Source organism: Psittacula echo (assembly GCF_963264785.1).
Source record: "Psittacula echo genome assembly, chromosome: 2".
Taxonomy (NCBI): domain Eukaryota; kingdom Metazoa; phylum Chordata; class Aves; order Psittaciformes; family Psittacidae; genus Psittacula; species Psittacula echo.
This window is the reverse complement of record NC_137737.1, coordinates 53,575,594-53,591,118: the sequence shown is the minus strand read 5'-3', so window position 1 is coordinate 53,591,118 and position 15,525 is coordinate 53,575,594. Positions and strand designations below refer to the sequence as shown.

Below are 15,525 nucleotides of genomic sequence, written 5' to 3'. Positions count from 1 at the left end.
CTGAAAGAAAAACAACTTTTTGTGCTCATTGCAGTGTTTACCTTTTCACTTTTTTAAAGTAAATTCATCAACAGGTTTGACAAGAGTCTGCCTGAAAACAATATGGTAGCATAACAATTGCGAAAAGGGATTAAAAAGTGAAGATAACATTAAAACCAAACACACAACCCCAAAACTTTAGAGGAATTTGTCAAATTGGGTCCTTAGAGAAATCAAGATTAGAGTTTAAACATAAGGACTGGCATTTCATAAGTTTATGTGACTATTTTCTGAATAAATAAAGTCTTTGAAGTTTTGATTATAAAATGTAATTATTAGATCTCTGACTAGAAGTGCATGGGGTGCAAGGAAATCAATGTTACTGTGTAATACAGTTTCAATAAAAAGGGCCTTGAGAAATATTTGGAGAGCTTTATAACATCTGGAAACCCTTGTCTCCCTGGGGGGAGAGTTGTAAAGAAGTTTAGTCTTTATCCAGGAGGAGTTTTAAAAGTGACTTGCAGGTGTAAGAAGATTCTTCTGACATTGGAGAGCATGTTAGCCCAACAAAGGGCCAGTGATGATAATTTGCTGGAAGCTGAAGTTTAAAAAGAGATTAAAGAAATAAATGGAAGTAGAGTGTAAATGATATCTAGATCTGGGGTGCAGTGTTAGAAAGCATGACATGTAGGATCTAATCCCATCATAATGTATAAGCCTACCTAAGAATGAAGAAGGAGAGGAGGTAGTGAGCCTTGTCAGTATGTGTATAATGAGATATGTTCTGCTTTTTTATGGGCAGATCTGGATGTGTGGTGGTAGACTTCTGATCATCCCCTGCTCCAGGGTTGGACACATTTTCCGGAAAAGGCGTCCCTATGGCTCACCAGGGGGACAGGACACTATGGCTCATAATTCCCTACGGCTAGCACATGTGTGGATGGATGAATATAAGGTAAGAGACAATTCTAGGTGTCCTGGTTTCAGCTGGGATGGAGTTAACTTTCTTCCTAGCAGCTGGTGCAGTGCTGTGTTTCAGCTTTAATCTGAGAACAATTCTGATAACACACTGATGTTTTAGTTGTTGCTCAGTAGTGCTTAACGTGATCAAGGACTTTTCAGTCTCTCATGCTCTGCCAGTGAGGAGGGGCACAAGAAGCTGGGAGGAAGCAGAGACAAGACAGCTGACCCGAAGTAGCCAAAGGGGTATTCCATACCACAGCACATGCCCAGTATATAAACTGGGGGGAGTTGGCTAGCAATTGTGTGATGTCGTGGTTTAACCCCAACCAGCAACCAAACACTAGGTCATGAAATAAGGTTATTAACTGGCTTGTTTTTCAAATGACTCTATCATCATAGTGGGATTTGTTAACACCTCTAATGGGGTCTTCCTTCTATAGTCTGATTTCCTAATGTTAATTTTGCTATGAATTCCTAAATTCTGGGGGGTTCTTGTTTGGCTTTTGAGTGCTCAAGTCCCTTCCCTGCTACTTCTACTGTGCCTTTTTAATGAAGATAAGTGAGTTCTTGTAAGCTCTGCATTGTTCTGTGTCTGAATCAGTATTATGTGGGAGCCATATACTGCTATATGCCTTCAGGTAGTTTCCATGTTGGTGAGACAGGGATTTAGTCGGTTGGCTATATGCTTTCTGTTTTAATTAGAAGTTTGATTCTTAGACTGGCTTGCCTTCAAAGATCAATGAGGATTGACTTCTGGATTCAAGGGCAAGTGTATTCCTTCTTTGTCTTCAGATCTTGGTACTGATCTTGAATGTAGGTCAGACTTTTGTGAAGCCTTCGTCTCTGATACTTGAGGATGTTTTGCTGTGCAAGACCATAGGATTTGCCGTGTGAGACCATAGGATTTGCTGTATGGCTCTTCCTGTGCTCCCTCAATTTCTATACAAGACATATTTTATTAACTTTCTATTCTTTAGAGGTTTATGTTTCAAACCCCGTCCTTTATCTTGATGCTCAGTCAGTTTGAGGAGCCTATTAAGGGTCGTTAATTCTCATCTCCATTCTCCATCTCCGTAATGTATTGGTAGATCTATCACTTCCTCTTTTATTGGTGCCTGCGCTCAGTTGTCTTGTGATTAATGACGGCTTTCTCTGAAGCTTGGAATTCATTCTTTGTTATAATTTCCAGCTAACACTGCTTTGTCCAGCAAGGACTGAAACTGCTGATTCTAGCAGTCTCTTATCACAGATTTATGTCCTGAATGTTTCCAGCTGTTTCTTATCTAATTCTCTGGTAGTTGCCAGATACTGTCATTATGACAGATTTATGTATGCAAGGCAAGCCTGGAAATATTTCTGTTCTTATAAGCGTAATGCAACATTTAGGGCCAGTATAATTTACTGAAGTGATTGTATGATGAATAGTACAAAGATAAGACTTATATGACTTGTTTTGCAGCAGAGCAAAAGTCATTATTTAATAAATAAAATTGCATAATAGAAGGGAAGCAGCAACATTTTCATAAGTGTCAAAAGCTAAACGTAAAATGAGTAAGTTCAGGTATACAGTGGAGATAAATAATGCGGAAAAGGTTGGATACTGACATTTGAACTTTAACTGGGAAAGAGGCAATGGGAATATCAGAGCTACTTTTTTTGAAGCATACCAGTTTGATAGTGATGTCCAGTCTATATCCAGAATTCCTCAGAGTTGCCCAACAGTCCAATGTAATTAATGCTTCTCCTTTCTCTCCTACTAAAATAGCAGTGATGCTTCAAGCACATCCAAATGCTCAAAGGTCTTGATAAGGACAGATGTGTAATTCATCTTGAGATGATGCTGTATCTCATCTGAATATCAGAGATAGTAGTAGGTAATTGAAAACTGTCAGAACCACATTGCGCTAAGTAAATTCCAGATGTCTACTAGAGATTAATCCAACAAAATGTTACGGCTCAGTGCCTTGAAAACTGATTTCCAAGTAATATCTAGTAAAAGAGTTCATGCGTAAAAAATGCTTTCTATCAGCTTTGTAAATCTAGCTGGAAGTAAAGACTCTACAAGGGTATTTTCTTCTAGTTTTGGTAATCCTATTCACTCCACATTGTACATTCAGGAATTTGTGTTTGTCTCCATTGTTTCTTTATTAGAGTTGAACAGTACATAATACTGAGCTGGAATCTTAATTTGTCCTTGTCTAAATAGGTACAATTGTAAGTATAATCATAAATTAGAACATGAAAAAATTACACTGTGGGAGGCTTTCTGGAGGTGATGCAGGTGAAACACTATGAAACTTTGGGTGTTTTATGAACAGGAAGAGGCTGGAAATCAATAATCTAAAAATTCTTCTCCCTTTGTTTCTCTTCATTACAGGAGCAGTATTTTGCTTTGAGACCTGAGCTAAGGATGAGGAACTATGGAAATATTACTGACCGTGTAGAACTGAGGAAAAGATTGAACTGCAGGTCATTTAAGTGGTATTTGGATAACATCTATCCTGAGATGCAAGTATCTGGACCCAATGCCAAAGCTCCGCAGCCAGTATTTATTAATAGAGCACAGAAACGACCGAAGATAATCCAGCGTGGGAGGGTAAGAGAAATTTTCTTAAAAATACAGAATTCTGTTTTTTTAATTATTCTGAGATTCTGTCTGAAAGATTTGCTCAAATACAAGAAAGAAGTTTGTTTCCATAGAGCATGGACTTCTAGTTTTTCAATAAGCTGTCTTGAAAAACAACAGGATTTGTGTCTTTATAGAGGGGCAAATGAGTTTCACTCTGATCTGTATCTCAGGTCATCTTTAGACTAGATACCCTTCAGTGAGGTTTCTTACCTCAAAGCTCTGAGTTACAAAGTTTTGATGTCTTCAGAATGCACTTTCATAGCTGTTGGTTCTGAAGATGGATGTGGATAGAGAAATTTGGCCTCAGATATTCATGCTCTGTGATTTATGATTAGAGTACAATGTAATTAGTTTCCAAACTCATTGTTGCTTTTACTGGATAATTTTCTGCAAAGATGAACATTTGCATTTGAGACTGATGATGGCATTTCTAGTCTTGACTTTTAGATAATGAGTTTTGCTCCTTTTTTCTTCAAAGTAGAAGAGATAAATTTTTATGTGTATTCATGAGGGAAATCATGATTGAATTCATTAAATTAGCACTGACCCCTATGGTTTTGGGTATGTATGCAGGCAAAGCCAACATGCAGTTGCATCTGTTCTCTCCAGAGCCAGATTCATCTGATACATCCTTTTTATGCTTCCACAGAATAATGGATAACTTCAAACCCAAGACAGCTTTCTCAAGGTCTTCCCTTTCAGAGACACCTTTGAATACATCATTTAATGTGTACATAGATTATGGCTAGCAGATTCCCTTCTAGTTCAATAATTGCAAGCATTAAATAGTGATGTAGCCCTCTCCACAACGTATAAGACAGGCTGCAGTAGCTGTTCACAGTTGTCATGGTTTAAGCCCAGGCCGTAAATTAGAACCACGCAGTCTACTTCCCAACCTTTCTTCCCCCCGCTCCTGGAGGGACAGGGAGGAGAATCGAAAGAATGCAACTCCCACGGGTTGAGATAAGAACAGTTTAATAACTAAGGTATAACACAAATCACTACTGCTAATAATGATAAAGGAAATAACAAGGGAAGAGAATACAACCACTCACCAACCAGTACCTCTACCCCACCCCCGCAGAGTTCCAGCCCTTCCGGGCGACTCTCAGTTCTACATCCTGGGCATGACGTGCTGTGGTATGGAATACCTCTTTGGCTAGTTTGGGTCAGGTGTCCTGTCTCTGCTTTCTCCCAGCTTCTCCTCCTCCCTGGCAGAGCATGAGACTCACAAAGTCCTTGGTCAGGGTAAACATTCTGACCAGCAACTGAAAACATCGGCTTTTATCAGTACTGTCCCCAGGCCAAAAGTCAAAAACACAGCGCTGCACCAGCTACTAAGAAGGAGAAAAAGTGACTGCTGCTGCTGAACCAGGACAACAGTCCTCAAAGCAGATTTAGGCTGGAGGACCTATTGACATCGTTAGATTTTTCCTTGAAAGCAGGGATCTGAGAATCCACAATTTGCGTAGTATTTTTATAATAGGATCCCACCCAAGCAGTAAAGTTATTTATTAAGCAAACCTGTAGTTTACCTGAATAAAACTGATATAATGGGCTGATTCCCCTGGTTGTTGAATGCTGTTATTCCCCATGGCAGACTTTTAATTTAATAGCTTTCTGCTTTCATTCAGGCAGAAGTTTAACTATGGAATTGCTGACATGGGGGATGCTACTTGAGGGCTCTGAATCCCTCAACAACACTTGGGGGAAATCTTCCTTGCATTAATTTCCCGTGGTATAATGTGGAAAAAACCCTTTGTATACCCTTTAAGAAGGGAGGAGAAGACACAGAAAAATGGTGTTCCTTGGCTTGGTTGTCTGGGTTTCAAGAATTATACCCAGCATTGTATAAGAGTCAGCTTTGGTTCTGATGATTGTATAAACTATTTCCAGATGCCTACAAGGAACGGAACGATCAGCCAATATCATCATTGCATGCCAGACTCTTTAGGATTTGGGATGAATCACTCCAAGTCTCAGCTTATTTTCAAAAACTAATTGGGCCAGAGATAAGCGCTGGTTTGACAGCTGTGAAGAACTGTAATGATCAAAAACTGTGACAGATTTTAGCAGTGTTATCAAATGCTGATCATTATGGCCAATAAAAACAAGGACAAAAATCATATAAAGCTCATGTAGCTTTATGGTTTGGAAGCCTTCTGTTGAGTGAGGAATGATGAAAATGAGATCTGTCCTAGATGTCTCTGGGGTGTGAGGAAATGTCACTTAGAAGCTTTTGTATAATTTGTTTCAGATGTGTGTATGGAATAGAAGAAACATGGTGCACTTGAGGAGGTGGCTGATGTGCCTTGGGACAGCTATTTCCAGAAATGGGGTTTAGTGAAGAATATTGTTCAGTATTTGTACTCTCAAATTTATATATCAGCATGTGGTGGAGCAGTTCTTTCTTTTCATTACTGGAAGTGTCTTTTGGTTTCTAGAAATCAGTAGAATCAGTTGAAATGCCAAGACAGCTACGTATATTTTCATAATAAAATGCAGCTAGCTAATTAATCAGCCTGGTCTTGAGTTCAGCACAGCAAATCATTTTTTCCCTTTATATTCAGTTCCATATTGGAATTAATTATTTTTAATGTGGATGCCAGATCTGGGGCTCTGCCATCTCCCACACATGCGCACACCCACTAACTGTCAAATGCAACTCCATGCACTTTGTAATTTGCATTTAAGTAATTCCTTCTCCTTTCTCAAAGAGATGGTACTGTTTCATGAAGAGAGGCCTTAGGAGAAGACTTCTATTTAAACTGAACCGTAGTAAAATGTAGCTTATACAGTACAGTTGATACTCCGCAGCTAATGAGTATTTGGTACCTGTGGCTTTCATGGAGAGTGAAGAGGAGAAAAATCTGTCAAGAGTGTGGCCAGCATGTGCTGAGCGCTTGTACCGTAGAGAGAAATCTTGATGTAATTGTGAGTTGGTTTTGGTTTTCGGTGAGGATTTTTCTGAGCACACTAAGTTCTAGGGCTTCCAAAGCATTACCATATGTTCCTTTTGGTATGCGACATTATTTGTTCACTGCATCCATCAAACTGTTTTCTTTTCATAGCTGTATCACCTTCAAACCAACAAATGCCTGGTTGCGCAGGGCCACCCAAGTCAGAAAGGAGGCCTAGTAGTGGTTCGGGAATGTGACTACAATGATCAAAACCAGGTATGAGATTCCTAATTGTACTGAATAGTGATCACATCTTAAAAAATTGCTGATACGTTTTCCTGTTGACAAAATGCCTTAGTGCAACATCTTATCAGCAAGCAGGCTAATGTCAGAGTATCATTCAAACAGCAAGGCTGGCTGAAGAGACTGTGGAGCTTACTGCTCTGTACCCTACTAAGGCTGAGTGTTGGATATTATAATCTCTTTATAGCATGAATCTCAGTATGTGGCTGAGACTGTCCTTAAGTGGCTTCTGACAGGATCATAATCCACTGATTAACACTTCAGAATTTGTATGAACTCCTTCAGTCAGTTCCTCATACTAGGATTCAAGGCAGCCTTTTCCTGGCTTGCTGTTCTTTGTATGCAGTCCTCTCCTGCTGGAGTGGCTGTAGTTTAAGGTGAATGAATGGTTTGTTATCATCATTAAATAGAAGGAAATCTAAGGAATTTAGAAAATTCTTTGGCTTCTGGCGAATTGCTGCTCTGGGGATTAATTGGGAATGGATGTAACAATTCTAATGAGAGTTTTTGTGCTACTACATAAAGCCTTTGGTATTCCACCTGTATTCTTTCAGGCAACAGAAGTTCAGGAGTTGGATAAACAGTCTCCAGGGTAGAGAGATCTTCATCTAAAGCCATAAAGACTTTTACCTAGCTAAGAACTATATTGAGAATGTTATGATTTAGGAGTCTATGGGACCCAGGTTTAAAAACTATATCACATCTAAAGAGAAAAGTAATCAAAGACACAAAACAAATGGAGCGTGGGATGTAATACAGCATAGCTTTACCAAAGCTGGGTTGTGCTAGACTAATTAGATACTTTATGAAATGGGCAGTAGTTTTCAGGGTATGGAAAGTGCAGCAGTAGAATCAGGATGCTTTATGATAGTCCCAGACAAGAAGCTGTGTGCTTTATCAACTCATGGACTTTCTGTCTCCTATCTGTGGCCTCACCAGCTGAATGTGACAGAAGGAGATGGCAATGAGGGGTGTTAGCCAGTGTCTGGGTAAGTGTGATTGGCACTAAACATAGTCTCCAGTCGTCACTGAAGCAGGACGAAGCAATACATCCCTGCGCTTTGCCTCTGGAATACTGAGTAATCATTGTTATGACCAAATTATAGGTCCTTGTGTTAAAGGTGGATGAATTGAAGTTGGAATGGGAATGAAAGTTTTCCATCTCTTCCTTTAGCTGTAAGAAAGAAAGCAAGTCTTGTAAATGTACAGACTGTGTAAATGTAATGGTAACTGATTTGGCACCAGTGACTGTACATTTGCAGTGCCAAAGGTGTTGTGCTGCTTTCTGAGCCATTCAGTCTGTGAGTGAGAGAGCAAAAATGACTGCCTATGGATGATGTCCATAGTAAGAACAGATGGGTCCTCACAGTTACTGTTTCCCTCCTCCTTCCTGCCATATTTTAATAGTGAACTGCACATGGCTAGAGGAGAAAGTCTGTTGTTTTTCCTTATCAAAACTTGTTTCTGTTTTTTTCCTCCTGGAAATAGAAACTTCAGTTAGCCTTTTGGTATTGGGAAAGACAAGTTAGTGCTCTGATTGTTGATCTTTGGCTTCTTTACGCATGACTCTGGTTTATTAGTGGTAAATAAAGCAATTAGTTCTCATAAAAAAACCTGGCTGTACTATTTTCTTTCACAGCAGTTTTGTTTTCCAACCAAGTATGTTATCCAACACTATGGTTTTCTGCCACTAGACTTACTTTGTTCTCCTAATAAATCCCAAGAGTGCATTCAGCCAGCTTGCTTTCATATCCTCTTGAACAGTCATGCTTATAGTTACATGGGAACAATGTAGAAAAAGACAACACTTATTTAACAGCTTCAGCTTATAAAAATTACAAGAAACTTTGTGAGTATTGAAGGCTTTTATCTGTTGTTTGTGGTAATACTACGCTCATTGGCATTTTCAGCTGATTTTTGCTCTAGAACCGTCTGTTTTATGCCTTTGTCCTAATAAGAAAGCTTGTGTTGGGTCTGGTGAAATGCAAGTACATAGCTATCCCATTCGCTTATGGCCACTGGCATCAATTTAAGTGTGTGTTGCTTAATACACAGTGTGGAGAGTTACTCTGGAAGATGACAATCTGTACTTTGTGAGCAGTATTTTTGTGACTGTTTAATGTTTTTTGCTGAGCCAAAGATGGCATTTCCGTAGAATTTTGCCTTTTCAGGGGTGTGTGGTTGTATTTTGACCTCCTGTAAGCTTTTGGCATCCTGTGGCTGGTTTCTGTGAAAATAATTTAATGTCACTTGGGCCTGATTTCATTTGATGACAGTGAATTTCTCTGAGGTACAGGAGTAAGTTATCACTGCTTATCTCTTTCCAAACTGGTTTTGCTCTGGAATAGGTAACACCCTCCCTTGAAAAATACATACTGAAGGAGCAAGGTGCAGTCTACCTGGGAAAAATGCAAAGAACTGGGAAGACAAAATGGGGCTGCCTTAAAACTCATTGATTGCAGTTCTTTTGGTTGGAAAATAGTCTTCTGCATAATCTCTTAACTGGAAAATAAGTCTTTGTGCAATATAGATGATTCATGCATGTGAGAGCTGATGCTGAGAGGTGGGTGTGTGAGGAAACCAGGCTCACTGAAGTCATGAGATTGGCCTCACAAGCAGATCTCTTTTGCCTTTAGTTAATGTTTGCTATGTTTTCTGTAGCCCTCATGGCTGCTAAGAGATTTCAAATTCTCACTTCTTGATTTAAAAGAAGTAACAGCTGTTATATAACTGTGTTGCATCACCATTATGGGTAACGCTTTCAGTTGAAGTTGACTTAGATGATCATCGTTAAGTAAAGTTAAAAATTACCCAAGCACATCAAACTATCCTCTTTTCTAGGACTTGACATGACAGTGACATTCAGTTTGTCTTTTTGCTGTAGGAATTAGGGAATTAGCAATTAGGGAAATGGTTCTCACAAAGGTGATGCATCTGGAAAATACTTTTTAAATGAGCATCCTTAAATTAGAATGAAAACCAGGACATTTTTTTGTGAAAAATAATCTGGGGCTAATACTGGTGTTTGAACACATTTAGGAATAGGTGATGAAGATTTTGTAGTTAGAAATAACACAAGTAGAGGAGGTGAGAGGATCTTATAGAACGAAGGTCAGTGCAGAGACGTCTAACGTAACTCAAGAAGGAGAATCACAGAATCCCGAGGGTTGGAAGGGACCTCAAAAGATCATCTAGTCCAACCCCCCTGCAAGAGCAGGGTAACCTAGAGTACATCACACAGGAACTTGTCCAGCCGGGCCTTGAATATCTCCAACATAGGAGACTCCACAACCCCCCTGGGCAACCTGTTCCAGTGCTGTCAGTCTCACAGTAAAGAAGTTTTTCCTGATGTTCACATGGAACCTCTTATGCTCCAGTTTACACCCATTACCCCTTGTCCTGTCACTGGACATCACTGAGAAGAGCCTAGCTCCATCATCCTGACACTCACCCTTTACATATTTGTAAACATTGAAGAGGTCACCCCTCAGTCTCCTCCAAGCTAAAGAGACCCAGCTCCCTCAGCCTCTCCTCATAAGGGAGATGCTCCACTCCCTTAATCATCTTTGTGGCTCTGCGCTGGACTCTCTCCAGCAGGTCCCTGTCCTTCTTGAACTGAGGGGCCCAGAACTGGACACAATATTCCAGATGTGGCCTCACCAAGGCAGAGTAGAGGGGAAGGAGGACCTCTCTCGACCTACTGATCACACCCTTTCTAATGCACCCTAGGATGCCATTGGCCTTCTTGGCCACAGGGGCACAGTGTTGGCTTATGGTCATCCTCCCATCCACCAGGACCCCCAGGTCCCTTTCCCCTTCACTACTTTCCAGCAGGTCAACCCCCAATCTATACTGGTACATGGGGTTGTTCCTCCCCAGATGCAAGACTCTACACTTGTTATATTTCATCAAGTTTCTCCCTGCCCATCTCTCCAGCCTGTCCAGGTCTCGCTGGATGGCAGCACAGCCTTCTGGCGTGTCAGCCACTCCTCCCAGCTTAGTGTCATCAGTGAACTTGCTGAGGGTACATTCAGTTCCCTCGTCCAGGTCGTTGATGAAAATATTAAACAGCACTGGTCCCAGCACCGACCCCTGAGGGACTCCACTAGACACAGACCTCCAGCTAGATTCTGCCCCATTGACCACAACTCTCTGCCTTCTTCCTTTCAGCCAATTCTTGATCCACCTCACTACCTGATCATCAAGCCCACACTTCCTTAGCTTATCTATGAGGATGCTGTGGGAGACAGTATCAAATGCCTTACTGAAATAAAGAAAAAACACATCTACTGCTCTACCATCATCCATCCACCTAGTTACTTCCTCATAGAAGGCTATAAGGTTGGTCAAACATGACTTCCCCTTGGTAAAACCATGTTGGCTACTCTTAATGACCCCCTCATCCTTGATATGTCTAGAGATGGTGTCAAGAATAAGTTGTTCCATCACCTTTCCAGGGATGGAGGTAAGGCTGACCGGTCTATAATTACTCGGATCCTCCTTCTTGCCCTTCTTATAGACTGGCGTGACATTTGCCATCCTCCAATCCTCAGGCACCTCTCCTGTTTCCCACGACTTACCAAAGATGATGGAGAGTGGCCTAGCAATGACCTCCGCCAGCTCCCTCAGCACCCGTGAGTGTATTCCATCCAGACCCATCGATTTGTAGATGTCCAGATTGCTTAACTGATCCCTAACCCAATCCTCATCTACCAAAGCAAACTCCTCCTTTATCCTGACTCCTTCTGGGGCTATAGGAATCTGGGGCCCCTGGGGAGAGTCTGCAGGAGTAAAGACAGAGGCAAAGAAGGCATTCAGCACCTCTGCCTTCTTTATATCCTCTGTCTCCAGGGCACCCACCTCGTTCAGCAGTGGGCCTATATTGCCTCTTGTGTTAGTTTTATCCGCTATGTATTTGAAGAAGCCCTTTCTATTGTCCTTAACCTGACTAGCAAGATTAAGTTCCAAGGAGGCCTTAGCTGTCCTAATTGCCTCCCTGCATCCTCTAACAACTGTCCTATATTCCTCCCAAGTGGCCAGCCCCTCCTTCCATAATCCATAGATTCTCTTTTTCCACATGAGTTTGCCCAGCAGTTCCTTGTTTAACCATGCTGGTCTCCTGGCTCCCTTACTTGATTTCCTACCCATTGGGACGCTCTGATCCTGAGCTTGGAAGAAGTGGTCCTTGAATGCTGACCAACTATCTTGAGCCCCTTTACCACCTAGTACCCTTTCCCATGAGACTTCCCTTAGCAATTGATTGAAGAGGCCAAAGTTGGCCCTTCGGAAATCCAGAATTGTGGCCTTGTCCAAAACATTTCTTAAAGTCCACTAAATAATGTGGGTTTTTTCAAGTGTTTGTTTTCAAATACACTAGGTTGACCCTTAAACTTTAGTTTCTGTGTTATTATAACCTCTCCTCTGTGTGTTTACTTCCATTGAATAATTTAACCTTTCTCTTACTTAGCAATATACTGAGTTTTAAAAATGTGACTTGCCATTCCAGCTGGGGATGGTACTGAAGTGTCTAAACAAGGGCATTTGTGCTCTGGGCCTTTAAGAGATAACTGATTTGAACAGGGAATTCCAGAAAAGCTCTGCTAACATTCTTTCAGCACTTCATAAACGTAATAATATATACTTCACAGACTGTTCAAGACTCAGTCTGGAAGGATGTGCTCACACGTGCAGTTCTTCTGTAAGATCTTTCTCTCCAGACCTCTAGATCATGGCTGTTAGTTTGCTTTTCTGATACACTCCTGGCTACAGAGAGTGTGAAGACATCCAAGTAAGTCTGCTTGCTGCTTTTCCATAACTACTGAAGGAACACAATTCTTCGGTCCCTCTAACAATTATGAAACACCATCAACACGCTAAACTGTGACACAGAAGCATGTATCTGCTTTGCAACAACCTTCAGGAGGACATCGGGTTTTCAGGGTAGCAATGGCTTAAAATAATGATTACAGACCACCAAACTTTGGGGTTTCTGATTATTTTCACAAGTCACTTGGTGCTTTGATGTCATCATTATCCATAGTAACAAGAGCTGAAGTATATACAAATAGTTGGGATGATGCAAATCGCTAGGCACATCTCTTCCTCAGTGCTGAGGCAGCTTTTTTTGTGCTCTTAAGCTGAATTTTTCTCTTTTAGAAACTGTCTGACAGAACAATGCAGTTGTGCCAATCCAAGCAACAGATTGTCACTGATGAAAGTACTGGAATGCTTCTCCTGTCAGCACGGTTCATGGCAGGGACTTTCTCTCACACAAAGGGCTGTTTCAGTAGTAGTTACTGTCTTGTATTTACTGAGAATTTTCAGTGCATTCCTCTAGTGCTAATGTAATTTGCAGACCAAATGCGGGTGTATATCCACAAAGCTTTGCCAGTTGGCCAGCCGTGCCTTTTGCTACACCCCACTGCACTCTGAAAGCCAAAGGGCAGGCTGATGCTTCCTGCTTTATTTCATATAATTTGAAATGTTTATTCTCTAGGAACAGTGAGTTTCCCTTTTCTACCTACTACAGAGTCTTTGATTTACTGTTTTTCCCTTGGTTGGGTGATGCGTTTTGTTTTAACACAGTTGTCTGTTTTGACAGTGGATTCAATGCTTTTGTGGGTACCTCCGTTTTTCCAGAGGAAATGATGATATGTGCCATCCTTCTGGATGATGAGGCACCATTTGAACCCTTTCCTCACTTAAATTTCCTCTTAAGTACTTCAGCTAGCTGTTACCTGTTTGTATTTATTAATCTCACTGTGGGAAAACAATTCACCAGGAAAAAAAGAAGTTCCATAACACAGCCCCATATCTCTTTGTGATAAAAAACGATCCCAGAGGATCACTGGGATATAGAGGTTTATGGAGCGAATGAAGAGCATGCCTCCTTTGTCAACAGTGGCAACCTGAAACCAGTTAGTAAATCCAAATGTTAGTGAGAGAGCAAAAATCTCCCCTGTCTAGCCTTCAGCAATGTCACACTGCTGTCCTTGTGAGGAGTTGAGCTGTAGTCATCACTGAAACTCCTCATTAACTGTATATGAGGAGAAACTGTTCCTACTTGCCTGTCTGTATGTAGATGAGATTGATGGAGTCATCAGTCAGTCCTGGTGAAGGCTGATTGATTTGTTTGTGTCCTATTGGGGTGAAGGATAATCCTGAAGGTACTAGAAGCCCTAGGAAACCTCAGTCTTCAATCTGTGAATAGTCTGAACTACATTTTGAAGGGCCTGAATTCAAAATCCAGTTCTTCCTAAGCTATACCTGCAATAAAAAAAATGCTTATACTAACAGAGTTTGTATCTCCTGTTTATTTTTGGCCATGAAACCTGCTCTAGCACATGTTACGCATCTGTCTGAGGTGACTGGAAGGATACCTGCGCTGGCTTTGTTCTAGCAATAAGAATGCTTACCCCAGATCTGTGGGTCCCATTTCTGCTGTGGGAAAGTTGAACCAGCTGCTGTGGTCTGGGTGACTTAAGCATGAGCAGGACCTCTGTGCCCCTGTGACCAGTGGTGATGGCAGTGACTCCAATGGGTGGGAGACTTGGGCAGGCATCTGAGCACTACCACATCTGAAATGCTTTGCTTGGGGGAAGACCTCTATGTACTCTGGGGACATGTAGGACCTCGGAAGGGTCAGTCAGCAGCTGAATGGGCCACTGCACTCTGATACTGAAGGGGTCATTTGGCACCTTTCCACCACCAACAGGATAAGATTTCTTTTTATCCTGCTGCCTTTGTTGACAGGCAGGGAGAAGAGAGCTGCTAGAAAGAGACCAGTCCTACAGCATTCATCAAATTAAGTGATTTGTTAAACCTTAACTTCATCAGTTTCATTATGGAGAGAGGTTTCTCCGTAACACCTGCCATTTAGGTTATTTGAAAACAGAAACAATTCATTGTGTATTCTAATTGCATCCCAGTGTTTTTCTTTGACTCCAGTGAAAATAGTCAGTGATTTTCCTTATACGTGTAGAGCAGATCAGTCATTACCATGTATCGGTGGGGGACAGCAGTTAAAGGTGTCCGTTTTCTGTGTGGTGGGAGCTGGGCATAATTCCGTTTTTAGAAACCAAAATCTGACAGGGATGCTCTCCTGGGTGTTAGGAAGGGGATGCAGAACGAAAATATCTGCACCTCATCTGTTACCTTTTTGTTTTAAATACAGTTCATTTTTAAAATGGCATTTATTGTGGAACACACATAGGAGGATAAAATAAGACATCCCTCAGAACTGACGTATAAATCCTAGGCAGGCACCTTTTTCATTATGGACTTTTGATAGTGTGTTGGCTGCCAGGAGATGTTGCCTTCCTATACACTGGGCTGTTACAGCCTGCCACGAGCAATGACAACATCATGAGCTCAACATCATCCTTGCAGTCTTCAGCAGCAAAGCAGTCAATAAATTTTGGAGTATGCAAAAGCTTGCAGTTACATAACAAAACACCCCTATGGGGTGGCTTGGCTTTCCTCGTGCTTGAATCTGTTAATATCTGCACCTTCATATTGATACTCTAATCTGAATTTAGAGCCTTGACGTGTCCAGACTTGGGCCTTTTTTCCCCTCTTTGCATTGTTTTCTACACCAAAGACTTCATTATTTTGACATTAATTTTGGCTGTCTTGTGTAAGTCTTTCTGCAGAAGTATCACACTGGATTTAACCAGTGTTCTGTGTTGCCATTCCTGAGCTTTTGGTTAAAGGTCTGCTCCGTGTCACTGCAGTCTTCAATGCTTACCAGTT

At 41.3% G+C, this 15,525-nt stretch overlaps 1 protein-coding gene across 2 annotated transcripts in view; it reads left to right on the top strand.

Moving 5' to 3' along the window:
• Positions 1-15,525, top strand: part of GALNT11 (polypeptide N-acetylgalactosaminyltransferase 11) — a gene marked incomplete at its 5' end in the record, with an annotated part of 35,449 nt that overhangs the window by 16,075 nt on the left and 3,849 nt on the right. For both annotated transcript variants that reach the window (XM_080610739.1, XM_080610738.1), the window contains 3 exons: positions 782-934; positions 3,320-3,538; positions 6,643-6,747. In XM_080610739.1, coding sequence (XP_080466865.1) covers positions 782-934; positions 3,320-3,538; positions 6,643-6,747 — 477 coding nt within the window. The remainder of the gene's footprint in view (positions 1-781; positions 935-3,319; positions 3,539-6,642; positions 6,748-15,525) is intronic.